A 27992-nucleotide genomic window follows, 5' to 3' on the forward strand; every position below is an offset into this window, starting at 1 on the left:
CGAGCGGAGCGCCGGGCGATAAAACGCAGCAAGTTGGCACAACGGGAAGGGCACAGTTGGTGTGCATACACCGGTCATCTCAGTCGGTCAACCCATGGCACCTGCTGGGTCTGCCCCGAGACCTCCTGACGACCACTTCACGTGCTAGCCTCAAAGTGCACCTAGCCTGGCACGGGAGCCGTCACTTAGCGGCTAATGGCGGCGATTGGCGCTAGTAGTTGTGGGGGGAGGGGGGAGGGGCTTGGAGCGGAAGTCGGTGATCACAGGGGCGTGGCTTACAGCGGAAGTCGAGGGGCGTGAATCTAGAGGCGGGGCTGCGTAACCCCGGAAACGGTGACGTCGCCCCGCCCCCTAAACCCTGGCCCCGCCTCTTGACCCCGTCAGCCCCCCCCCCTCTCCCACCCTCCCCCCGGCCCGAGAGGACGTGGAGTCGTCGGAGACGACGGGGCCACAAGGCGAGCGAGCGAGCGAGGCAGGGAGCGAGGGAGGCAGCGAGCGACGAAGACGACGACGGAGACGTTGAGAAGAAGGGGGAGGGGGGAATCCCGTCCACAGCCCGTGGAGCTCCGCCGTCGCCCACGGGCCCGGGGCAGGAGACGGAACCGCTCGCGCGAGCCTCGCAGGACCCGGGGGGCGTGAGGCAAGCGACGGCGGAGGCGAGGGCTGCTTGAGCCCGAGGCCTGCGGCTCCCTCGCTGCCGTGGGGCTGCTGCTGCTGCCCGTGTCGCCAGCGTTGTCTTGCTGGGTCTTGTGGGAGATCCGCAGTCCCCGATGTCTCCGTGTCCCATCCTGTAGCCTCCCCTCGTCGTCGTCGTCGTCCCCCCCGCCGCGAGACCTCCCGACGCGCCCCTCCGCTGCCCGGGCCGCGGGCCCCGCTGCCCGGCTGCTGCTGCCGCTGCTGCCGCAATGGGCATCCTCTTCTCAAAACTCTGGCGCCTCTTTAACAATGAAGGTACGTGGGGGATGGGCTGGGGTGGCAGCCCCAGTGATGCAGGCAGGCTCTCACGGGTTTCGGTGGGACACTGGAGCTGGGGCTTAGCTGATTACTTCAGCGAGACCGTGAGTGATAGTTATTTTATTCACTTCAGTGAGATACAATTTGGGTTATCTTCATCGGTTAGACGCTACTATGACCATCTTCGGTGAGATACAATTTGGGTTATCTCCATCGGTTAGACGCTACTAAGACCATCTTCGGTGAGATACAATTTGGGTTATCTTCATCGGTTAGACGCTACTAGGACCATCTTCAGTGAGATACAATTTGGGTTATCTCCATCGGCTACACACTACTAAGACCATCTTCGGTGAGATACAATTTGGGTTATCTTCATCGGTTAGACGCTACTAGTACCATCTTCAGTGAGATACAATTTGGGTAATCTCCATCGGTTAGACATTACTAGGACCATCTTCAGTGAGATACAATTTGGGTAATCTTCTTACTTCACCGAGACACGAGTAATGTTATATTTTAAGTAACATTGAACCAAGGGTTACCTTTTTACTTAAGTGAGACAACGCGGGTGATTGTCATCTCATTACTTAAGTGAGACACGGAAATGAGCCCGGCTGTAGCTTCTTACTCAAATTGAATGTTTCATTAGGAAATCGGTGGACCCACTGGTGGTGGCTATGTTCATGATACCAAGAGCACAGAGCGAGATGGGGCAGAGAGGCGACGCTCGCTTATGGATGAGCCGCTGCTTTGCGCGCAAAACGCATCGACCGGCGACGCGGTTAGCGCCGTGGGGTTAAAGGTTAGGGTTCGTTTCGGGATAAAGAAGCGACGTTTTTGTCCGTACTGGAAGGATAAACCGGCTTAAGACTGGCTGAGTGGCCAACGCATGCCTAAGCGAAATGTATAATCTCCCACCCCCGTGTTTAATGAGAATCTGACCCCGCAGAGAAAGCCACCCAATCCACCTATTTCCCACCGAGGTATACGGTAGAATTAATTGTCGGTGCCGTGTTCTTTTACATTCCACCAAAGACACCGATGGTACGATAAATGTCGACGTTGTTGTGCGAGCCGTTTCCACGGTGACAAACGCGTTCCGGACACGTAACACAAACGCGTTAAAAGCGATGGGTTTTTTTTAAAAAACACAAACCTTAACTAAATATCTTCCTACAAACAGGCAGAGCGAGTGGTTGATACCGGTTCGCTTTTTTGTTGTTTTCGTTAATTGGTTTTCTTTGTGGGGTGTTTGTTTTGTTAATGTCGCCTGGATCGACGAATTCCTAAATTGTATTGTTACCGTGCCAAGCCTGAGAACTTTAATGGGATTACATTTCTCAGAGCTTGTCTTCCGTGTGTGTGTTTGCACGCACACATTGCACACACCTCCCCTATGACGCCAGTCTGGCCCGTCACAATTTGTCAGTTCTAGTCAATGGGTGGTGGCACGTGAGTGAGTGAGTGACTTTTCCGGTAATTTCAAGAGACTCAGTGGGGGGAGGGGGGGGTTAGTGACACTACACCTTCCGTGATTGAATGAAAATTTGGCTGGGGGTGTGAGTCCTTTTTTTAAATGAAATATTCAGATTCTGAGTTGCAAGGTGGCTTTCTCAGCGCCGCGGGTCGTTGTTACGAACGCCACTACCACGTTACTCTGCTGGTCACACCGGAGGAAACGAGCTGTTAACTACCTCGCCTTGTATACAGGAGGTCGTGGGTTTGCATCTCTCCCCCCGCCGTGGTCGTGTGGATTTTTCTCCGGGTCCTCCAGTTTTTCTCTTCACATTTAGAAACGTGGGTTTAGAGGCTGCTATACATTTCCACACGATACTGTAAGCCACTTCGTTGGGATATCATTTGTGATAGCCAGGTCACTGCTCAAAAATATTTATCTAGCTCAGTGGGCCTTACCTGCTGAAATATTAGTTTTTTGAATAGACCCTTGTCCACCGTGATGAGTCATCATGCTTAAACACGACCCATCATCAGCAGAGCGACCTTGATCTGCCAGTTTGCGTGTGGTGTTTGTTTTTACCAATCGTTATACATTACAGTATTACTATACTTCATATTTAAAACCAGATCTCATCATATTCATCAGATCTCGGAAGCTAAGCAGGCTTGAGCCCCAATAGTGCTTGGATTCCGGCAGCTATGAATTACAGGCGTTATAGGGCTGTAGTGCAGGAAACAAACTCTATTGGTGTTATCGTACTCCATGATCCAACATCTATGCTCCACACCTATACTAACCCTCACTAACCAGCGTGGTGAAATATGGTTAAATGGCATACACGATCGGCATGGCTTGTGGGGGGCCCTCATCCTGCATGTGCACATTCATCAAAACATCCAATTCCATCCCTGTCGCAACACACCGAGAAAGCAGTGTGTGTGATAAATCAGGGGAAATTCTGAAATAAATTGAGAGCAGAGACTGGGTCAGGGGAAGGATACAGAAAAGGAAATCGTTATTGATAATTATGGTTAATTTAAGGGTGCCTCTTTGCCTTCCTTGGTCATCAGGCACTGTGTGTTCTTGCCGAGTCATTTTCTTTAATACGATTCATCTTTCCGCGCCTAACTGCTGGGCCAGGTCACACGCAGAGAAGCAAAACAGGTTCGATTCACCTTTCGAGGATGGTTTATTTTCCTTCGCCATGCAGGCCTAGTCTGCTGCACAGTGCACATTACAGACCCTCTGACAATTGTAAGCCGGAGCATCTTTTTTATGTCTGGCTCACAGCCGAAAATAATAGTGACTAAAAAATAATGTGATGCATTCGTTAGTTAGAATGTTTTTTGTTGTCAACTTAATTTAAAGTTTTTGAGGCACCATACCGTAAAGTGCAATAATACTCTAAGTCAGTCTTACCTGAAGAAGGGACATTGACTGAATTGCTAATTGACTATTTATGTGCCTCTTATAAGGCAGCGTTAAAATGACACGCATGGTGGAGTTCTGTACCACTGTATAGATTCGACAAGTGTAAACCGACAAAGAATATTGATTGAAAGCTGATAAGTGTACTCTAAAACAAGGAGAGTTGTGTGTTCAGAATGAGGCTGAGAAACCAAAATAGGAATATATGGATCATGGAACATAAATCGAAAATAAATTGACAAAAGTGAGTGGTGGGCTTAGGTAGGACACCGCTACAAGTAACGATGGTGGATGGACGAGACTAGTGATGGAATGGCAGCCCAAAGAGGAGAACACACCCAACAAGGAGATGGAGCGATGATTTGAGTTCAGGTGACAGCGAGATGGATTGTATCACAGGACTGTGAGTGATGTCATGGACAGGCCTTATCCAGTAGTGTTAGACTTTGGTTCATGATGATGAGTTTACCAAGTGTTCTTTGATAAAGACAAATACATGCGTTACGTAAATCATCTCTCACCTGGTTAAATAATACACACTGACTTAGAGTGGGGATGGTATGAATAGCTAGTACTCTGTTCACTTGTCATAATTCTGGGTCAAGTTAAGGTTCGATAATCGTTGCTCTTTTTGATATAGAAGTAAATGTAATGAGAATAGGTTTTCCCCTTTTTCCTGGCAACAAAACAGGTGTTAAGATGTTAAAACACCAAACTGAAACCTTTTATGTACAAGGAATCATGTCTGCATTAACCACAATACTTGTGGTCAGAATGCAAACAAAAACATACTCTGAAAATATATGTAAATGTAGTGTCTGCAGAGTCCGTGTGAACCACTTACTACGTGTTCAAATTAAAATACATAGATAATCGCTTCACACCTTCACAATTCGTTGGAAGTTTTGTGAGCTTAATTTATATTAATCGATGCATCGTTTACATAGCTCTTGGTCAATCATTGTTCTGGATTGAGAAGTAATACGATGCACGTGGTTGATTGTCATGTATGAAGAGGCATAGTGCACCCCTGTGCGCCTTACAAAACAAAGAAAACCAAATGCAATTAGATATATTCGTGTGTCTGACAAAGTGAGTCAGATTCTTTGTTTGTGTGATTGGAATCAGTGAGTGGTGGCATCGTTTTTTTTGCACACCCCACTATGATCACAGAGACCCAGGCTTGTTTTCTGGCCATGCACACCAGCACCCATTGGTATCTGAACTTGGTCTGGGCCTTGCTTTGGTTGACTCGGCATAAAATTATAATTTTGTGCTGTGGTCAACATCAGCACCATTAACAGAAGACGGTTGGACACAGTCATCCACACCACCCTATGGTGTGCTGTCCTGGCCTTAATATACGCTCACGAGCAACACTCGGCCATATGGTCTCTCCAGACTAAAAGGGAAACCTTTGTGCATTTGGAAAGAGAGGTTGTTTTGTGAATTCCAGCCATCTGTGCGTTGCTGACGGGTGCAGGTCACATTTTTTTTCCAGTGCTGGTGTAGGACCCATGAAAATTGAGCCCACGCAAATATTGCCCAACACACACAGCCTTTCCTGTAGCCAATGGAAAACACCAACTGCCCCCAGCAGGCAAAATACAAATGTACATGTGTATGGCACTTAGCGGTTTGTCCAGCCAGTGACCGGAGTACATTAAGCACTCACAAGTGCTGATTGCGCCGCGGTAACGAGATACTAACTACCTTGCCTGACATACAGGAGGTCGTGGGTTTGATCCTGACCCAAAATGATGCCTGTATATTTGGAGTTTGCATGTTCTCCCCGTGGTCATGTGGATTTTTATCCGGGGTCCTCCAGTTTTTCCCTCCACATTTATCTACATGTGTTTTACAGTATTTGGCTGCTATAAATTTCCACATGATAAGCCACTTCCTTGGGTTATCATTTGTGGCCAAGACTCTTCTGAAAAAGAGCTATACAGCTCAGTGGGCTTTAGCTGGTAAAACTAAAAAAAAATAGTTTCTCTCGTTAGCTCAGTGCAATACTGACTGTGAATAATTAGTCAGCATGTAAGAACAGTGCATTGTTTAAAATAATGTAATATACTTTGTATGTGCATTGAAAATCAACTATTTAAGGCTCACTTCGATTGTATGCAAATCATATCTCCGTGTTATATTTTGACTAATGGGGGGAGAACAATTGTGCAATTTTGACAAAGAAAAGCACAATAATTGAAAAAAATGTTTTCACAAAGAGCAAAAAAAGAATCCGTTGATGTTGAATCGTGGCCCCAGATCGCAATATTTGATCGAATCGCGCAAGCAGTGAATAGTTACCCGGATAATCATGAAGGAAGTAATGAATCATCCACTCCATCATCCACTCCATCATTCAGGGTCATGATTCAAATTAGGAATTGATTTTAATGTATATTACTCTTGGGGTGTAGTATACAGTTTATAATGGTCCGATTCTGCAGATTCTATAAAAGTGGTTTGGGGAATTTTTGTTCAAATACGCACCGAATATTTTTGAATCTTATTCACACGATTTTGTTAAGTATACTGTAAGCCTGAGAATCAGTTTCAATCGATAAATCGGCGATTTCTTACATCCCCGTGGATAGTGAGCAAAACAACCCCCCACACACCAGCACGCAACTTGCTTAAGAGGAGCATTAAATATACGTACAGCACTTAGGGGACATTTTCCATTCAGAGTCGGCGGCTGCCATATAAATCGTGCAGGACGGGTTGAACATCCCAGCCTTGAGATTGTAAATGACGGCACAGCATGGGGCCGTGATGCTCTTGGGTACGTGGAGTTTTTGAGCATCACTTTAGAATTTTGGCGGAGCGTATGTCTTAAAGGGCAACAGGGGGGAACATATTTTAGTGTAAATGCTTGCGTACGTTTGGGCATTTTTCTTGAGACCGTAGCGTAGTGTTGCTCCTTCCCCTTGGGCTATGTGAGCGTCACACATCTGGCAAATGTAAGAAGCGCTCGCCCTGTGAGTTTTTGTAAAGACGTGACAAACCCTTTGCCCATCGCGAGGGTTACGTTCTTGTAAATAGCTGCAATCGGCAAATCCGCGAACCGCAAACTCAAAAGGAAAATGACAATCTAGATTTGAAGTTTTTATGACTGCAGGGATCCATACTCTTTGGTTTTTTCGGTAAAGTCACGTAGGTATAAAATAAATTAAATCACGACGTTTCGGGCGCAACACAAGCGTCCGTCATCAGGTGGGACAACCAACAGCAAGAAACATTTGCTGAAGTGGGCAAAAGGGCTGCTGGAAAATGACTAAACAAGAGGTTTGGTTCATGCTTTGTCATACGACACATTTTATTTGACCCTACATCAACCCAAATTATTTCACCGCACCGTACGTAGCCAACTGCTAATCGTACCGTACAAATATAACTTGTTCAGTAAATGTATAGAAATGTTTTGATACTGTGTACAGTACTGTAAACTACGGGAAGTAAAATATTGCGGCTGAATCTCACTGCCTCACTGGAGGCTGGGAACACGTGACCCTGGGACCAGATGTGTTCTTCCGCTGCAGCATCATCGCGAGCAGTGCTGTTACGATGCATACAGGAATCTCGCGGTCAACCGCGAATTGGTCGAGCCACATGACTGCGATCGGCGAATTATACCTCGATACATTTGGCGCAAAACCAACGATAGCTAAACCCGCGAGAGGGAAGGGTTTGCTGTGCTCTGAACCCACGGAGGATATCAGGACCCTCACTAACAGGTATCCTTCCCCAGACTGACACATCCAAGTCAGCAGCAAAAGTCTTGGAAATAGAACACACGCTGTAAACGGAGGCTAAAAGACACCTGAGAGACGTATCTTGGAAGATAAGCCAGTTGTCTCAAGCTGATCAAAGTCTCACTTGCTAACTTTTTTGTATGTTTAACATAACAGAACACTATTAATTCTAGTCTGCTGATACATTCTTGAAGCCATAGCACTTTATTTTATACTTTGTACCCATGCATTGCTACAGTTACATTCTTCAGTGCATTCCACCAGAAAATGTTGCATTTTTTTGTGGTTAAATGTTGACACCTGGCACCTGTGCTAATGGATGCTGCCCTGGTGCAATGGTCGGTTAGCACCTTTGACTTGCGATCGTCATCCTTCCCCCAACAATTCCGACTAGCACGGTTGGCTACGTACGGTGCGAAAGAAGTTCAGCACACATATACGTCGTATGACTCGCACAGTTGGACCAACTGTGGGAGTCTCTTAAACCTCCTTCCCCCTTTGTCTCCGTCATCTCTGTCCACCCAGGAGTATAAATTGCTACACCACAGTTAGTTGATAGGCGGGTCCACATGTGGGTTGGGTAAAGTGTATGTACTTTACATCTATCACCTTGACCGCCTATGCTTGATGGAAGTTTCATCCTGGACAAGATTAATGTGTCATCTACACACACGAGCTGTGTCCTGGGCTACCTGATGTGAGTTTTACGCTTTGTCAATTGGAACAAAGACGTTAAATTTATGACCTGGGGCACCATTCAAGCATCATCGTGACCTCATTCCATTTTACTATGGCGATAATTATAGTCTTGAACACTTTAAAGCCTTTCTTTCTCGTTGATGAAACATTATACTCCAGTTATAGTCCCCGGGGCACCCAGCGTAGGTGCGGATCTACAAGATAAGATATATTTGCCTTTCTTAAGTTTTGTCTCCCTTTAATCGGGTAAAGGATTGAGGACTCTATGCAATTGGTTTACGAAGAGAGGGCCAAAGTGCTCTACAAGTGAGCACTTTGGCCGTGCGTTACTGCAAGTCTTCACCCCTGTGTGCACGTGTGTGTGTTCGTGCTGCTGGCGGTAGTGTAGCGGTTAGCGTGCAGCGCTACGAACCCGACGTCCCGAGTTCATTTCCCGCTCACAATAAGCATCGTTGATTAATATCTGAACCAGTCCTGGGCCTCCCCGAGGGCAACTCAGCCTCAAAATGAGTACCTGGTGCAGTGTGTAAAACATCACCACTGGGGTGACAAAAGCGGCCGGGCGTGGTGCTGGCCACCCACCGCCTTGTGTGCCATGCCGGCCTCCATAGGTGCTCGCTAACGGCACTTGCCCCAAAAGTTTGCTCAGGCTATAGGGGGGATCTCTATCTTTGTCGTGCGTTTGTCCCCACTCCATACAGCACAGGAGCCCCATGACCTCCCCCGGGAGCATCTTTCCTGTTTTAAAATTCCAAGTTTAAAGTCGCTGCCTGGCCACGTTCACGCGGGGCCCCGAGGGACGAGGCATTACTCGATCTAACTTGAGCAAGAGCTCTGCGTTAAATGCGTACCTGAAATGTTGACATCCTAAAAACATTTTTTTCGCTTGACCCGTTTTTCCAGACTTGCAAAAATAAATACGGTGTGAAAATTAAGTACGCATGGAATAAAATGTAAACAATTCAAGTAACGTTTGATAGGCATAATGAATATTAATCTTGACCAAATTAATTTGTTATATTTGTAAAGTGTTACAGGAAACACATATCAGTGGCAGATTTCATGCGCGCGCGTGTGTGTCGCGATAAATGTGTCGCGAATGGCCACGTATTGTGGCTTTGCTGTCAGTAGGCGCACGAGGAACGGAAACGCACATTTTTGCTTGGTGCAGTAATGATAATATCGTGAATTTTGGCATAATTGCCGGGGATGGTGGGGGTTGCGAGGCGGATGTTAACGGGGAACGTCAATGTAAAACATACCATTGCGCTGGACCCAGCCTTGCTCCTGATTTTAACGCTGCACGGGTCCTGCGTGGCCATAAGTGGCCCGGCTCTGGCCACACCACTTTCCCGAATGTCAGACAACGCGGCCAACTCATATATTTAGAACTGCTTTTTGTGTCGAGTTTGTTGTCCTTCCCGCGCACCTCCGATTCGCGTGGTTGGCTACGCACGGTGCGAAAGAAGTTCAACATACGTACATACATACGGTGCGGTGACTACACTTCCACGCAAGAACGCCTTACCTTTACCCCCCCCCGCCCTGCTGACCTTTGCACCACTCGCTGGATATGCTCACGCGGCATATCGGGCAACGATGTTCGTCACGTGGCTGCCTAAGCTGTTGTGGTCGGCGTGTTTCACTTTGAATGCAATTGTGCGGGTGTGTCCCCTCGCGTCCTATGAATTTCATGGGAGGGGATAGGCTAAAGCAACTTTGAAGGCAAATATAAAATGGCAACAGATTGTTCTAGGCGTAATGAGGAGAAGGAGACCGTGATAGGTGGTGGGACCTGTGTAGTGGTTGGGTGGAGGAGGGGCAGGTTGCCGAGCAAGGCAGGCATTTTGGGGATGCATCGAAGTGGAAGACTGTTGAGCCACATGTCGGGATACTTGCGAGAGCAGAACTGGAAGGTCTGGTGTTGACATTACAACAACTCCAAGGTGAGCAGAAGGATGAGGGGCCGCGGTGTGGCGCGGTGGCAGCGCTTGGGCATCAAAAGAGCACTTCCTGAAAATAGTGGGCCTGCCTCAACGTGTAGCATCTGCTCACCAGAAACTAGGACGTTTAACAAGAACGTTCGTACCCCTTAAGAGGCCACGGTTGAAAACAAATAACACAAGCTTTGCATTTGTTTAAACTTGCCAACATTTAACAGGAATTCTTATTCATAATAAGAGAACCACGTGTTCCCAGAGTTTTTCCAAATTACACGTTTCACAGTCAAACTTTACCTCTTGGCCTCAAGAGGTGTTTTTTTGAACAAAATCAGTTCAATTACAACCTTGTAAAATACTATCCATGTCATTGTACTTTCATGGGTGCTGTCTTGGCACCTCTGCTGAAGTGGGCAAAAGGGCTGCCGTGCTATATCCTCTTGTCACGGCAGCCCTTTGGCCCACTTCAGTAATCGTTTCTTGCTGTGGTTGTCCTACCTGATGACGGACGCTTGTGTTGCGCCCGAAACGTCGTGATTTAATTTTTTTAATTTCATACATATGTTGTAGCGCAATTCACGACTCCGAGGCAGGTTGTTGTTAGGGGCTCACGCCTAGCTTATTAAGGGCTTAAGCCTAGTTTGTTAAGGGCTTACGCCGAACCAAAACCCCCCCTAGCCGATAACTCCCCAGGGGACCGGGTACTGGGATCCCTACACCCCGGCTGTCCTCCCTGCCCCGGGCCGGGACTAGCCCCAACTTCGGCCGGTCGGGCGGAGCAGCCTCCCCTAGCCTCGTGTGACGATCAACTAGCCGAGTCCCCACTCCTACACCCCCGACCAACCCCGGATACATCCCGGGTCCCTCTTTAAATACCCCCCTGGGGGCATGACGTCACCGTCCCCCACGGCCCGCCTGACGTCACGTTCCGCGACGCCACTCTCTCAGAGGGCGAGCGTGACGTGATGTCACCCACTACTACACCTCTACATTTACGTGACTTTACCGAAAGAATCAAACTGGGTTCTCTGGCAAGTGTGGTGAGTTGGTGGTTCAGCCCCGTCACCAATTATTATTTAGTCATCATATGTATAAGTAAATTTGTTCAAATCGGTTCTTCAATTAACGTGGCTAAATTCCAGCCCTTGGGTATTAAAAGTATCATTGTGGCTATCACGTGACAAACATTACTCTGTGTGCACCAGAGGTCACTTGAAGGGATCTCAGAAGTAGTTTTGCGATTTCCACCTTCTTGGAGCGTTCTGTAACTTGAGGGTTGTGCTGCTGTGCGCGAGTTCCCTATAGATTCTTTCCCACGACATGACACCGATAATAGCACGATGGGGATAAAGTAGGAGAAAAGACGCCCTTTTTAAAAAACACATTTACAGTTCAGTGAACAAAATTATCCTGCCGATAACAGGGGTCACATTGATTATTATGACAGCAGCCGTTAAGATGGCGATGTTGGTGGTCATGGTAATTGTGTTGGTGATGGCTGAGACCGTGCTGATGGTATTGGTGATGCTCATGACAATGATGTTGGCTGTCATGATGACGATGGCGATAGTCGTGATGACCCCCCCCTACTCTCCCCAGAAGAGGGAGAGAGAAAGAAAGGGGTGACGGAGCGTAAAATCCTCCCATTCAGTACTTTGTCACGTGGTCCGAATCACTGTCCAAATATTATTCTTTCCCTTCCAGTTCCGTCGAGTTGCTATTATCAAAAACAAGCAAACCCATGGTCAGAAGCTTTGACCCAATGATTAGTTGTGCAATGTTCTGTAGTCTTGATTTGAAGCGTTCGTGACTGCAGGAATCCATACTCTTTGGTTCTTTCGGTAAAGTCACGTAGGTAAAAATAAAATATAAATACAATTTTATTTTATACCTACGTGACTTTACCGAAAGAACCAAAGAGTATAATGTTCTGTAAGTGAATACATCATTGTGCTTTGTTCATGAGTCGTCAATCAGTGCTTCTATTAATATGCAGGATGCCCTGAAATAATTGCTTCCTATATTTTATATATCGGTAAGTCCTGATTCGCCGAGCGATGGAGGCTCTCGCACGCCTGTAATCCAGCATCGGAGGCAGCGAAGTGTTGGTGGATCGCGCGTAAATGTTGTGAAACTCCCTTACCCATAGGTGTCGAAGTGCCATAATCCTGACTCACCAGGAGAATGCAGTGCAGTAAAATGTCGACTCAACCTGTTCTGTCTGTATGGCATCGAGCGTTTCCCTCTCGCACACACGTCGGCTTCCTCCCACGTGTAAACGCTCGTTAAATGGCCCGAGAAATTGCCACTGGCTATTGCTCGGATGCCTTCCTGCTCGTCTTTTTTGGTTCCTCGTGCCTCCGAGTTATTCTCTGTCTCTCTTCGAGAGCGAGTGAAGACTGTACGCATGACAAGTTGAAATCATTTTTATGAACATACTGATATTTTTTTTTACAGTGTCCATGTTTCCCCACAAACTTGCTCCGGCATCGGACAATAATTTCCCTGCATTCCATTGCTCTCAAATAATTGATCGACCTGGATCTAACCGCTCACGTCCTCGACAGCAGTGTGTCAGGTCTGGGCGGTACGGCAGATGAGCCGACACACGCCACCTGAAATGTGCAGTGGCCTCAAGTTGCTCTATTCCCACACTCGTCCGTTGACTTGTATTGTCATGTGAGAAAAGTCCCACATTTATTTTTCCATCGGCACGGTAAAGAATGTAATTGTTAAATGTAGTTGCCATTTCGTTTGCGGTGTCTCATTCATTATAAAATAAGTGGCCAGGTAGGTGCGGCGGTTGGCCATGCGTGGCTCGCAATCCGAAGGTCGCCAATCTACCCCCCCCTTCCCATCAAGTGCCGACTCTGCACTCTTAACAAGACAAACCATCCCCGCCGTTTGTGGACAGCATCGGGCACACGGGGGTCGCGTTCAGACGCTACGTGAATTGCACATCGCCAGTTGTATTGTTACGGCGATGACAACAGCGCCCCTGATGACGGTGTTGGTACCGGCCGAAGCTCCGCCTGCCATTCTGCACCATCGCAGCACGGGGGGGGGGGGGGTCGCGGTCGCTAATGGTCAAGTTACGCTCTCGGCCACACCTCGTGGATAATTAATAAGCACAACCTGCACCCTCGCTCCGTCCCGCACAGCCCCAGAGCCCTTTTATCCACCCGCTACCCAAGCCCACAGCGCCGTGCACTGCAAATCTTGTTAGGGGCCCCGTGGTTCGGTGTCATCGGTGCTCATTTATTTATCGTGCCGCGCTTGTCCCGGTGGTGCGAACGGTGCCCCCCCCCCCCACCCCCCCACTGTGCCGGGTTCACCGGTTTAAGTATATTCCTTGACACCTGGATTTTATAGTGCAGTGTACAGCCAGAGCTGTCCACCGGGTGACTGACGGGCGTTCCGAATAACTCGTCTGTGTGTGTGCACGCACGCGCGTGGCACAGCGTAAAATAAATACAGATCTCACACATCACGTGGGCTCAAGGTGCACATAGCTTGGCACAAGCACCGTGGTGACTTCACCACCACTTAGTGGCAAACCGGCGGTTATTGTGGCACAGTGTAAAGAGATTTTTTGGGGATGTTTGCGAGGTTAATCCGTAGTGTCAAAGTCTTAACGACTCACCCCTGGCAACGTTACGAAGTTTCACGATTCGGTGTGTGCGATTAAACTTGATAATTGATTCGTTTATGAACATTGTGGTGGATATAGTGGCAGCTCGTGATTGTAGAGCTCGTGTCAATTACTTACAAAGTATATGAAGGGGAAAACACCAGTTCTTACAGGCGTGTGTTTTGATGCATGTGTTGTGAGCTTCAAATGGATTTTAATTGATGATTCCAAGCATCATCGTATCTCTGATGGTATCAACAATGGAGGCGTAGTCATATCCTACGAATTACTCGGTAAGTCATTGTTGATATATTACATCAACAATAGCTTTTATGTAATCATTAATGTTATTAATTTCAGTTCCAGCACATTTTCTCTTGTACTTTCAACTCTTGTGTGTGCAGTGCTGTTGACAGCCCCTGAAATTGTATTCTTGCTCCGTAGACCATAAAAGCAGAGAGATTCATGATAGCACAATTTTTTTTTTCAAGAACAAAAAAAAGATTTCCAAAGTATGTAAATAAAAATGGTGCAGCCCTATCCAAAAACTAACATCGGTGTTATATTTCATTCCACATGTGCGTTTCACCTGTTCACAATCGTTCATGTCTGTTGGGTGGCCGCGAGTCCGTCGCTCGTCCACTAACGCTGCCCGTTGGTTGTTGTGTTTTATTTTCAGAGCACAAGGTTATCGTGGTGGGGTTGGACAATGCCGGGAAGACGACGATACTCTATCAGTTGTGAGTACTGTGAGCCCGCCTGCAACAAGCCCAGAGTCTCCGCACACAAAACACAAAACGATATCCTCCAACGTCCCCCCCCCCCACTTTAAAATAAAATAGTTTTGTTTCTTCTCACAATTTCATCCCGATTGCGCTGTCGGCATCCTGCCGTGGGGTGACGGATCAAGTCGATCTCTTGCACAGCAGTGCAACCATTCATGTTAGAACACATTCGTTGAAGGTAGATATCATGATATTTAATTCTCTCTCTCTGCCTCTTTTCATCCCTGGTCTTTTCATCATCTTTCTCTTTCCCCATCTGTTTGACTGTTGTTCTTCCACTGCATCCACGATCATGTTTTTACTCCCTGACTACGTCCGTGTCTGCCCTGCCGTTGCAGCCTGATGAACGAGGTGGTGCACACCTCCCCGACGATCGGCAGCAACGTGGAAGAGATTGTGGTGAAGAACACGCACTTCATCATGTGGGATATCGGAGGGCAGGAGTCCCTGCGCACCTCCTGGAACACATACTACACCAACACCGAGGTGCGGCACCCTGCCTCCCAGCCCGTGTGTCTCTACCCAACCCCGACTCTCTCTCTCTCACCCATGACTCCCCCACCTCGTTTTTATCGGCATTGACTTTGCCCATTTCTTCCACTCGTTCTCTCCTGCCAACCCATGATCGCGAACGGTTGATTACATTCCGTTAAAATGAGCGCCAAGAAGCTGTTATGCCAGCGAGCAGCGTGTGACTGGAGAAGTGTTGTATGTTGTGCAGTCGTAGGCATGTGCATGTCGACACATTGTCAACGTCATAGCTCACCATTCAGTTCTGTTTTTTGTCTCGTTTCTGCTGCCTTGTTTGTATTGTCCGTCTCGTTTGTTTCCACTTCCTTTGTTCCATTAGCCTGACGGTTAATAATGGATTTGTACACACAAAATTCCATTCCTTCATACTGATCGAAATAATAACTTTTAATTGATTAAGTGAATCTTCCCATGCTTACCGAGCAAGTCATGGTGAATGTAGAGCCGCTTAGTGGCCGTTGGGTTTACACGAACGAATCGAAAATAATCTATTCTTTTTGCACCATTCCACACATTTATCATGTGTCTAAACATACTTTTTTTATAATAATTGACTCGTTACATTCATACATTCCCCAATGCTTCTATTCATCGTGTTGGGTCGTATCATTGACAACGGTTGGGCGCAGCGTATTGTGGTGTTCGTACAGCACCTCCGATTTAGCACGGTTGGCTACGTACGGTGTTAAAGAAGTTCTACATACAGTACAGTTTAACACGTAGGCTTTCGCGACCAGTATTATTCATAATAAAGGCTATTGGGTTAGATCGCATAAGTATAAATGTGCCGCAACCCTCCACCACCCGACACGGCCAATCAGTAAAAAATTTCACGTTAACAAAATTTCTTCAGCCCACCGGTGTGTTTGAAGAGTGAATCCACAACATTTAGAATTGAAGTACTGTGACGTTTCGCTCGTAATTACATCCAACATCTTCGGGCGATTTGCCAGAATAGTGAAGCCATCCATCTGCTTCCGGTTTTAAATCGTGCAGGACGACGTCATCATTATGAATACAATACTGCTGATTGGGGGAGCGCGGTTCCCGCGTTGGACACAAAGCAAAGCGCGGCTGTGCGTATATAATATATACCACCTTTCACGAGATGTACCAGCATGCGTTCCACCGGAGGAATTTAAGCCCTCATGTTAACCCGACTCCCGTCCCATGCACCATTACGCAGCCAATACCCAGATGTTGACTTAAAGCACATGCCCCACACTTTACCCTGACCCCCGTATATTTTTCTCCGGGTTTTTTCCCCTTCCACATTTATAAATATGCATTGAGATTATTCGGATTATTTTGAAGCTTTACATTTCCACGTGATGATACGCCACTTTTGTTGAGCTATCATTTGTGGCCAGGTCGCTTCTGAAAGATAAGTTAATACCTCGGTGGGCTTTACCTTGTAAGATAAAATATATTTTAGTTGTATTTATAGAATTTTAAGTGCTTTGTTTCCCTTGCCGATACTTTGCTGCCGTGTTTTTGTATTTGTTTGTTGTTTTAACGTTCTGACCCGCCCCTCCTGGACATTTGCGAGAAAGAGCTTCATAGCTCATCGGATTCCTCCAGTGTAAATAAATAAATATTCGGATTCATCTTGCTTGCCTCGGAGAGCCTCGCCGAGTCTCATGACTCTTGTCAGGAGGGCCCTGCCAAGTTTTCACAGTCCAGGAGCGGTAATTACAGATTAGCAACGGTACACCCTCTCCCTTCCTGCTGCGAATTCCAATTGAGTAATTTTTTGGTATTTTGTTTCAGCATTTGGGGTGTTTGCCCAAATACCTGTTCCATTGTGTGTGTGTTTTCTTCTTAGCCAAAACGGAAAACCCAGCGGAAACCAGTACAGAACAGGGGGAGAAATATAAACTCCTGAGTCAGGGATCGAACCCAGGCCCCTGCTTTCTACTTATCCCTGACCTTGCCCCTCAACCAAAACCCTTGACCTCTCTAATAGGCGTGCGACGTTTCCCCTCCCCGGCAATTCAACGATTGGTCACAGTTCGGCGTCACGGTTTAATTCATGGACCAATCGTTTCTTTGTCATTGTGGTTTGTGTAGAATCTTCCTAGTGCCTGTCGGGTATCCATGACCCCATTGTTTCCATGAACCTATCTGAAATGTAAATATTTAAAGAATCATTGATGCTTACTTGACTGATTTTACATACACATATCATGAACAAAATAATTATGAATGTAATAATGCAGAAACGTGTATGTATGTTGAACTTCTTTCACACCGCACGTAACCAACCGTGCTAATCGGAGGTGCGGGGCAGTGAAGTTGTGCGGTAACTCATCGATCGTGATCAGTTAATTGGTGGATCGTTACCATGCCCACTCTTGGATGCCTCCACCTTCCCGGTGTAATTGACCGACACCCCCCACGCCTCTACGCTCCCCCGTCCACCAACGCACACGGAGCCGCCCGACCAGCAGGCGCAGCTTCTGACTCTGGTCGTGTGCCCGTGTTCCCCCGTTGTGTGCAGTTTGTGATCGTGGTGATTGACAGCACGGACCGCGAGCGACTGGCCATCACCAAGGAGGAACTGTACCGCATGCTCGCCCACGAGGTGAGCGTCGGCGCCGCACCGCAGTGGCGCTGTAGCCGCGGGGGTTGGGGGTGGATAGCGGCGGAGGCTGTGCGGGGTACACAGGGAGCCAAGCGACAACGCGACGTTACAAAGAGAAACCCAACAAGCGGCTCTTGTTTGTGCGTGCCCAACCGAGCCTTGGGAGGTTGGGTGTCGACCGCGCGGCGTTTGCGGGATTCGGCAGAAGGAAGTGACGGTGATGTGTTGCGAACAATCGATAGCAGTGGGACGATGGCATCGTGAAGATTTCACTTACCTTCTTATCATCAACTACTTTTGTGTGCAGATGCCTTCATTAAAACGGCATGTACCAGTGAATAACCAATGTATGAGTGGGTGTGTCTACCTGCATATCGCTGACAATTGGTATATGAACCTGTTCTGTGCCTCAGTTAGGTCGACGTAAGCTGAATATGCGTATGTGATGTGATGCATAATGTTTGCCACACAATCCACTTGTATGGCGTTTTGCTCTTGATCGGTGCTTGCTATGACAGCTTTTGCCTCCTCCGTCAGTCTGTGTGGTTGTCGGAGGAATCTTTGTGTTTGTCCAGTTCGCACACTACACTCACGATCAATAACAGTGGCGAATATTTGAACCGGTCCTGGGCCATCCCTAGGGTCGACTCAACCTTAATTGAGTACCTGGAGTACCTGTTTAGATGCCAACACTGGGGAGATAAAGACGGCCGGGTGTGGTGCTGGCCACCCGCTCCCTCGTGTGCCCTGTTGGCCTTCTTAGATGCTCTCTGTGACAGCACTTGCCTCTGCAGTCTGGTAAAGGCTATACGGATGGGGGGAATTCTTTGTCTCTGCATTGCCACCTGTCTGCCGCTGGTAGGATCTCCGCAAGGCATCCGTGCTCATCTTCGCCAACAAGCAGGACATGAAGGGCTGCATGTCGGCCGCGGAGATTTCCCAGTACCTGAAGCTGACGTCCTTCAAGGACCACCCGTGGCACATCCAGGCCTGCTGTGCCCTCACGGGAGAGGGGTGAGTGTGACTGCACTACCGGATACCCACTCAACCCCTACCGTTAATGCGAGATGTTAATTTCCTCGCATGTTATACAGGGGGTCGTGGGTTCAATCCCGACTCTGACGCCCGCTGTATATTTGGAGTTTGCGGTGTCTCCCTCCCCTTGGTCTGTGTAGATTTTTCTCCCGAGTCCTCCAGTTTTATACTCTTTGGTTCTTTCGGTAAAGTCACGTAGGTGAAAATAATAATAAAAAAGTGAAAACAACTAAATTAAATCACTACGTTTCGGGTGGGGACCACCATAGCGAAAACAGTTGCTGAGGTATGCCAAAGAGATGGCTTTGACAAGGGTTTATATTTTATTATTTTCACCTTTGTGACTTTACCGAAAGAACCAAAGAGTATGGATCCTTGCAGTCACGAAAACTTCAAATCTACAATTAATCCTCCAGTTTTACCCTTCACATCTAGAAACACGCATTTAGAGTGTTTGGCTGCTATAGATTTCCACATGATAAGCCACTTCGTTGAGCTATCATTTGAGGCCAGCTTGCTTCTGAAAAAGAGCTACATAACGCTAACCTCAAATCTAACCCCCAACCTTCACGCGGAACTCCAAAGCTTGAATCTAACCCTATCCCTTGATTCTGATTCGAACTCCGAACTAACCCATGATTCTAACACCTAATAATACTCTATCGTCATTCATGCCAACAGCATCTGACAACGCCATACATTAATTATATATGAGGACCAAATCCCATATACGCGGTTGGCTACTCACGGTGCCAAAGTAGCCCAACACACACATAGATACCAAGCACATGACAACCCCTGCTACCAAGAATAACTCAAAAATGAATCAACAGATTAAGAAATCGCACCAAAACACATAGCACAAATAACTAAAAAGTAATCCATAAAAAGTTAACCATAAACCTTAACGATAACAACAATCCCAAGCTTTCACTAACACCTATACCTTCTAATCCTGACCCCAAACCCTTTACCTTAAACCTAATATCTAACCCCGCTACGTACGGTGCGAAAGAAGTTCAAGATACGTACTGGCACTGTTGTTGTTACGTGTATAATTGCACGTATCTATACATGAATACGTTTGTCTGTGTGTGTGCGTGCGTATTTGTGTGTTCCTACAGGCTTTATCAGGGCTTAGAGTGGATGACTTCCGAGCTGGGTGTAAGATAATACGTCAACACGGTTGGCATACCATCGTGGGAAATGAGAAGAGAAAATAAAATACAAACATTGCTCGTTAACGAGAGACATTTCAGTCACAACGTATAAAAACATATTAAGTTAATAAAGAAACAAAAAAAGGACAGACACTCGCAAACAGGACAACTAATGACCCTGGAACGTTTGTAATGAGCCAGCATCTGAACGATAAACACTTGAACGACGCGGGTCACTGGAGGCTGTGTCCTGCCGAAGTGGGCTTCGTGACGTCGCAAAGTGCTCTCTCTCTCACGACCGTCCACATCCTCCCCCAGCTCCCACCGCTTCGTCAGGCCGCTCGCCCGCTCGCCCGCCTGACCACTCCCCTGCTCGCCTACACCATCCGCAGCTCCCCTACCCCCTCCCCCCTCGCTCTCAACAACACTTAAAACTGTCACGGAGTTCTGTCGGCCACGGCGAGCTAGCGGCCAAGTGGCCGCAGAAAAGTGTCCTGAACGCCCATAGCGGTCGCCTGCGCCTGGATGCAAGTTAATCGCTGGGCCACACGTCAATTCAAAACGTGGGTGTCCCCCCCCCCCCCCGCACACACATCTCCGAAGGTGCGAGGAAGCGAGCGTCACTCTCGCTAAAACCTGCGACATCACGGATTTCGGCGCTGCCCTTCGGAGCCTCCCGTGGGCCGCGCGCGCGAGAGGGGGGGGGGTGTAAGCGTCGAGGGTGGCAGCGGCGTTGTGGCTACTTCTCGAGAATTACTCCGCGGGCTTCTCCCCCCTCCTCCAGCCACCTCCAAGGAAACCGCACGTCCTGGCGGCAGCTCGCGGCTGGTTTTGTCTCCGCCGTGACGCGCCGCGTCGTGCAGACGCCCCCCCCCCTCGCTCCGTCGGCTTTAGTTCGCGCGTGTCTCTGGTCGGTCGTGTTTACGAGCAGCACCACGGTGGCGTGGATTGTTCCCAGCTTCAGGCCTCGGGAGCTCTCAACCTAAGCAACGTTTTCATGCCGACAGATTTGCCTCCACCTGTGTGTTTGTGCGTATGTGTGGGTGCATGTGCGTGTGGGTGTGTGCGTGGCCTCAACGTGCACATAGCCTGGCACAAGCGCCGCGGTGACGTCACCTCCACTTAGTGGCGAATGGCGGTTGTTGTGTGTGTGCACTTGATCGGGGTGCATGCTAAGCTATGGCAACACGAAGAAGCCACTTTGTCTTGAAATTTTAGTAAATTTGGTATATTTTTGGGTTCTTTGAAAAGTGTGATCATTTCAGCGTCACGGTGTGTCTTCCACACTTTACAAACTTATTTTTCTATCCAAGGCCAACAATTTAATTTCAAGTTGTCATTGGCTAATCTACAAATATCTATTGGCAACTTTATCAAAATAACGTAACTTTTGGTCGTTAAAGATCGTGGCATAAGAGGCCTCGTGTTCCCTGGGGCTTTGAACACAGCTGATGGTTCAATGGACATGTGAATTCTAGCCCACATTCGTTTATTTTTGCTCCCCAAAGACCTGAGGTTGAGAACCATCATCGGAAACCACAATATTTCCAGACTCGCCGTGTTCACGGCCGCGGGGTTTTATGATTAGCTGATGGCTTGCGATGTTCTTTGTTACAGTATTTTTGTCGTTACCGCAGATGGTTTTTTTAGATTGTGCGAAAATCCTGCTACGTTTTGAGGTCCTTTGCTCGACTGTTTCACCCGCAGTCTCTGCGCGCCTCTCATCTCCCAATGCCTGCACGCCACGTCCCCTTTATTTATGTTTGAGAATAAAGGCAGCTGTGACGCAGCGGTGGGTTTGGCATATGAACAGGTGAAGCAGCCAGCAGCTGTTCACTGCAGCTGTGCTGGGCGTCGTATTTTTTTTGTAATAAAAGTTATTGCATTAAAAATAAGCAATTAAAACCGGGCCTTATTGTCCTGCCCCTTTTTAAACTCGGGGCACTCTTTTCGGAACATCCAATCGCTGCAACGGCTGTCGACTGCCCCAGTCGGTGTGAGCACGTGGCACAGACTGAGTGTCCGCATCGAGTCCAAGAGGTGGCTTCTTGTTTGTCCCAGCTTCTCAATTTTGAAAGGAAACAAAACTGTCAGGTGGATGGCTGAACAGGGCCGGTATCCGGATATCAACCAGGGTCAATCTTAACCCCAACCCTGAACTGCTTCAGCCACTTACTGGACTGATAAGCCTGGTGTTGTTTAGGTTTCTCTTAATGTATGTAAAACTCGTGACAAACAAGAACCCAACTTGAAGCTCCATTGCCATGACTCGGAGCTGTTATTGCAATTGTTGTACAAAATCTCATCGTGGTCTCTTTGTCACTTTACAAGCGACCCGTACCGAAGCCGTGCCGAACTAGCCCAGCGCGGTTCACCATGCGCCAGGTTTCTCCACTGCAGAAGCCGAGCAGTGCTTACTGATGTCACTCACAATGAACGAGTCGAGAGTCGTATGTAGGTCATGCGTACGATGAAAACGATTAACCTTACCCCTGACCCTACTTGGTCCCGAGCCAAATTCGTATAGGGCGCCATGGTGGCCTGGTATGTATGAGGTCGTGGGTTCGATCCCGACCCTGACGCCTGTATGAGTGTCTGTATAGAGTTTGCATGATCTCTCCGTGGTCGTGTGGCTTTTTCTCCGGGTCCTCTGTTTTTTCCCTCCACATTTAGAATCAACATGCGTTTAGAGTATTTTTGCACATGATAAGCCACTTCGTTGAGCTATCATTTGTGGCCAGGTCGCTTGTGAAAAAGAGGTATATAGCTCAGTGGGCCTTACCTGTCTTGTGAGGCCAGTTTTACAGTTTGGCCCTGGCTTGGCTCGGAAAATTGCCAGTGAAAAAACTATCCATTACCGTGAGGGCCTCACTCTGGCATGGCTCGGATGTATGAGTGAAAAAGGGGAATTAACGGTGGCCAGGCTAACCCAATGGTCCTGGTGTCCATGCGTACACGAAGGCAAATATTCGCCGTATAACCTCAACAGACTTCGAGCAATTGCTGTTTGCGAACGCCTCTGAAGGCCAGCAACGGTACACGAGGGGGTGGGTGGCCAGTACCACGCCCGGCCGCCTTTGTCTCCCCAATGGCGATGTTTACACACCACACCTGGGCCTCATTTGAGGCTGAATCAACCTTGGGGAGGCCCAGGACCGGTTCTGATAATCGTCACTGGTGTGGTAGGCGTGAGCGAGAATCGAACTCTGGGTCACCGGGCTCGCAGCGCCCTAACCGCTCCACCACCACCACTTCCCCATGGCACAGAGACGCGGGCGAAAAATAATGGAGCTAACCGCTACACCACCACCGATATACCACCACTTACACATGGCACAGAGACGCGGGCGAAAACATCGCGGCAAATCAAGCGACCGGACACTTATGCAAGGCCAATGCTCGGCAACACTGTTGTGGCAGCTCTCGTGAGTCCAGTCCGGGTGTTTTAGTAAAACGCATGAGAGGTATTCGGGCATTGTTGTTCAATCTGGCAGGTGGAATCAAACCCGGCGTTGTTCGTTATTAAAATACTTGGCATGTAACCATACGATTGATTAACATTGGCTTTCTACGCTCGCTGGACGACTTGATCGTGAGAATTGCTTTTTATTTTGTTTTACACGATTGATGTAAATGTTACAAATGCAGTGGAGCCAATGACCACATGACCCACGAGGCGCCCGATCCTGTCGGATATCGCAAGCTCGGCAGTTCCCATCACGTCTCGTGCTTGGATGATGGGCGACCGCCAAGCACTGCGTATACGTACACGCAAGGCGGTTTAAAGGGAGACGGAAAATCGGTTCCCCGAATCTTCTGGCTCGACGTTGGCGGAGGAGGTCGTCAACGTGTCCCCGGGTATTTGCGTCCGCGCATTGCTCAATCCAGCAAGTGCAAATTCCACCCAGGCTCATTTGCATTACATCGTTTGATCAATTAATATCGACTCCTACGTTCGCGATGCATGCATGGGTGTTGTGTCTGCAAGAATCTCGATGTGCTTTTTCGACTCGCGTTGTTTGTTGCGGGGTTCACGTCACCTCTGCAGCCACTGGGGGGGGGGGGGGGGGGGGCGCTACCATCCTACTCACTGCACTGTTAAACGAATCAAGAGTATATACATTCTTGATTACAACTCCACGACCCTCGAGTTGCGACCTTCATCGAATTGCAGTGTTGGCCCGGTGACACGGGGGAAGGGGAGTGGATTACTTCTAACCTGGACAAGACTCGCCACGTGCGTGGGAAGTGGCCCAAACACACGTGGAGGGGCTCTTCCACGCACACACGAGCACGTCTTGGCCATCACTCACACCCCCCCCCCCCCCCCCCCACCTGCCAACCCGCTCCTCACTTCCACAATCTCCGGGGTCTCCGTGACATCCCACGTTGTCATGTTAATATGTAAATGTGTAACGCTTTGTACAACTCTGGAGCGACGTCTTTTGGTATTTTTATTTATACGAGCCCAGCCGCCCTGGATGCTGTTCAAACGGACAACTCGCGTGTACATGTGTAACGATAATACTTTTTACTATTGTATCATTATCGTTGTTATTACTGCAATTATCATTACTATTGTTATCATTATTAACCAGTGATGGTGCTGCATGCCTCTAAGCATTGCCTGGGCCCAGGCGAAGTGTCGAATGTTTGGTGGAGTTTGATCGCGAGGGGTGGCGTGGAAGGAGTTTAGGTTTGTGCTGAAACCGCGTCACAACGACGACCCGTCTCGAGTGCGTAAACGACGACGCATCGATGCATTCATTCATTCATCGTCGGCGCCATCGATTCTCAAAGCCCTTCGTACATGCGTCGAACAGCGCGTCCCGCAAGAATCGATGTTTTTGTTCGATTGGTATATATTTTGTTTGCAATGTGAGATCGCTGTGCAGCGACTTGAAGACTGCTACATTCGCCACAATGTCATGCTATTATTTTAAAACAAAAGTTTTGCTGGCTGGAGGGAGGGACGGATGGACGGAGGATCACGTCCGTACAGGTTGCTTGTAAAAAAAACAATTCTGGAATCATGACCATGAATCGCCGTGGGTTTGTGATGGGAGAGAGGGGGGGTGTAGGTAGCAATTTGTTCAGTGTTGCCCCCATCCCATTCTCTCTCTCGCCACCAGTGGCTCGAGCCCCTGGCTACCGGTGTTTGTAAAGGCAAGGTGATCCATGCTGTAGGGACGCAGGGACTCCTCTCTGTGTTTGTTTTAAGCCGCGCCAGGCGTGGCTGACTGCTTTGGCTGACTTCGACTGCGTTGAATACACGTTTAAACCAAACTCGGCGCGTCTGCCATCGGCCTGCTCTCGTTCACCTGCGCGCACGCACTCGGATCGCGATGTGGTGGTTACGCTGGCAGCCGCGAGCGGGGGGGGGGGGCCTCTGCCCTCTGCCCTCTGCCCCGCCGCTTTCTTTTGCCTTCAACTTCACACTCCGCTGGAGAAATTACTTCGTTCAGTGACGACGGGGAGGATGTTATTTGTTAAACAATTAAGCACGAGCGTTTAATCAACTTCCTCGGCATAATGTTTGAGAACAAGAAATCCAGAACTCTGACTTTCGGAGTATGCTTAGTGCAAATAAGCAAACCCTTCTAGAACCTCGTTAGACGTTACATCAGTCGCTAAGTCTCTATGCATGCCAATGTTAGAGAAGGTCTCACCGCGAATCTCTGGAAGTCTTCACTGCTAGGGATGTTTCACAATTTCCTCGAGTGTTTATGTGCCGTGTAGAAGCAGACCCGAATGCCCGGAGAACACTGAAATCTTCCCCACACACACAATCTGGTCTGAATCATACATTCTGCTCTGCTTAATACGGGGGGGGGGGGGTGGGGGACCAGAACTTGTCCCCTACATCATCTATACGTGATCCATCAACCCCCACATCTGTATTATAAAACAAGCTATTATTTGTATCTCAAGTCCCCCATGCTCTTGTGACCCACAGCACCACCGCCTTCTATCCCGACACCAGCTTATGCACACTGCGTGGTCGCTCCGCTTGTACTATCTTAGCCCATTGGTCATCTGCCCTTTTTTTTATCCCTGGTGTTATCGGTCTCCGGTGAGACGCCGTTCCCAGTTTTAGGCGAGTTCCGAGTGTGTGCGTGACAAGAGAGTGGCACAGTTGGGGGCGCAGCTGGTGCGTCGGCCAGTCAACTCAGTCGGTCAACCGATGGCACCTGCTGGGTCTGGTCCCGTGACCTGTGAGCGGGTGGTCGACACTTCACGTGGCCTTAAGGTGCACATGGCCTGGCACAAGCGCCGTGGTGACATCACCGCCACTTAGTGGCGAATGGCGGTTGCTGCGCTACGAACCCGGCACTTCGGGTTCGATTCCCGCTCGTGGCCAACACCAGTGACGATTATCTGAATCGCTCCTGGGCCTCCCCTAGATCGACTCAGCCTCAGTTTAGTACCTGGTGTGCTGTGTAAGCATCACCGGCCGGGCGTGGTGTTGGCAACCTCGTGTACTGTGCCGGCCTTTTTAGACGTTCGATAACAGAACTTGACCCAACAGTCTGTTCAGGCGAGTCGGAGTTTGTTTATGTTCTACCCTGTACAGCTTTCCTCCCAGAGTAAAAAAAAAACCCACCGAAATCCAACCCACACACAAAATGTCACAGGGATTGGCTAAAACGTTGGAATGTTGAACAAAAAAATTGGCTGCTTAATGACTCAATCGGGATTATGCACAACAATGTCGCCTACCTGCCACGAAAACTTGGCATGATGCTCCTGAAAAACAGTCTTGAGACTCGGTGCGGCTTTTCCGAGCGCAGAGTACGCCTTCAAGTGCGCGGGCCTGCATGCTTCGTCGTGTTACTTGCGCACGTGTATCAGTGGTGCTTGGTTATCGCCGCGTGTGAGTGGGCGATACATCTGCCCATGAGATCTGTCCTTCCTTGGAGGTGCGTGCGTGCAACGAGTTTGAGGTATCGTGGTCGAGGTCGTGCCGTTCCATTCAGGAATATATTCTTGATAATTGGTTTTTTACCCTTTTATCTGGCAACAAAACTTGACACCTTTTTTACAAGGAGTCATGTTTGCATAGACCACAATACCTGCAGTCAGTTTTGTTGCCAGATAAAAGGGTAAAAAAACAATTATCATATTTTTTCTTCTGGCAAATGAGGTTCCAATCTTGGAATCTATTCTTGTTAAAATTTTGGCGGTGAATGGTGAGCGGTCACAAGCGGCTTCTGTAATTGGGGTCACGTAAACCCATCGCAAGACATCGATTCTGATACACGTGACTCAATTGTAATCGATTAATAGATGTCAACCACCACCACACTCTCACACCAGTCTCCGATCGCGCCCACCACTCATTACTAATTAAGCGCCACTGTTGAGTTGAAATTCATTGCCACCGTGGAACTGGCTAAAATCATCCCAGCACAATGCACATACAAGACACTGGTAGTATCGCTGACTTGGCACAAACTTAGTTATTTTGTATCGACCTTGATTGATGATGATGGGCTAAGTCGACGCGTGACCAGGATTTGAACCCGTGTCCTTCCAGCTGCGAGTGACTACAGCTGCCACTCGCACCTGATACGGAACCGTCACGTGCACGCGGACCGTTCAATGCGTGAGGGATATTTGACCATACTTCACCGAGCTGGTCAATGGGGGTTTGGTGAAGGTGGGAGTAGCGTGGTGGTGGGGGGGGGCAGTGCCGAACTACGATTGTGTTTTGCTGAATTGCCCTCCCCTGCTCACGGCGCCTCCTGCAACCCGTCTGTTGTGCATGGCGATGATGATGATGACGATGATCCACACTACCAGGTCTCCGCCCAGGCTCAAATCCCCGCTGAGCTTGCGAGGCCGTGGCGCATCCCGTGACGTTGAATGTGCAACGGATGCCGCCCCGGTCGTCGCGACTGAACTACAAAATAGACGTTGTGAAGGAAGCGCGCGCATCGGCGCGAGGTGATGACAGTATTGCAATAAATGTCCTTACACGTTGCTACGTTTGACAGTGGCGCGTTTCTTTTCGTGTCGGTCCAG

General features: G+C 48.5%; 1 protein-coding gene across 1 annotated transcript; it reads left to right on the forward strand.

Annotated features, from left to right (window-relative positions):
* Positions 1–416: 416 nt before the first annotated feature.
* Positions 417–27950, forward strand: LOC133346186 (ADP-ribosylation factor-like protein 5B). The gene is made up of 6 exons (XM_061557675.1): positions 417–951; positions 14552–14612; positions 14996–15143; positions 17689–17772; positions 18635–18786; positions 19932–27950. The coding sequence occupies exons 1-6, from the start codon at positions 906–908 to the stop codon at positions 19978–19980; spliced, it is 540 nt and encodes a 179-aa protein (XP_061413659.1). The 5' UTR covers positions 417–905; the 3' UTR covers positions 19981–27950.
* The last annotated feature ends 42 nt before the right edge of the window (positions 27951–27992 follow it).

This window comes from Lethenteron reissneri, chromosome 23, assembly GCF_015708825.2.
Source record: "Lethenteron reissneri isolate LAM-NWPU_2019-01 chromosome 23, ASM1570882v1, whole genome shotgun sequence".
NCBI classification, from domain to species: Eukaryota; Metazoa; Chordata; class Hyperoartia; order Petromyzontiformes; family Petromyzontidae; genus Lethenteron; species Lethenteron reissneri.

What these genes read in the sequence shown, in the direction of transcription:
- LOC133346186 (XM_061557675.1), top strand. Translation starts at nt 906, where the DNA reads ATGGGCATCCTCTTCTCAAAACTCTGGCGCCTCTTTAACAATGAAG. An exon ending in GCGCCTCTTTAACAATGAAG is followed by an intron (nt 952 to 14,551) that starts GTACGTGGGGGA and finishes TTTTATTTTCAG; the next exon opens with AGCACAAGGTTATCGTGGTG. An exon ending in TGTGCCCTCACGGGAGAGGG is followed by an intron (nt 18,787 to 19,931) that starts GTGAGTGTGACT and finishes GTGTTCCTACAG; the next exon opens with GCTTTATCAGGGCTTAGAGT.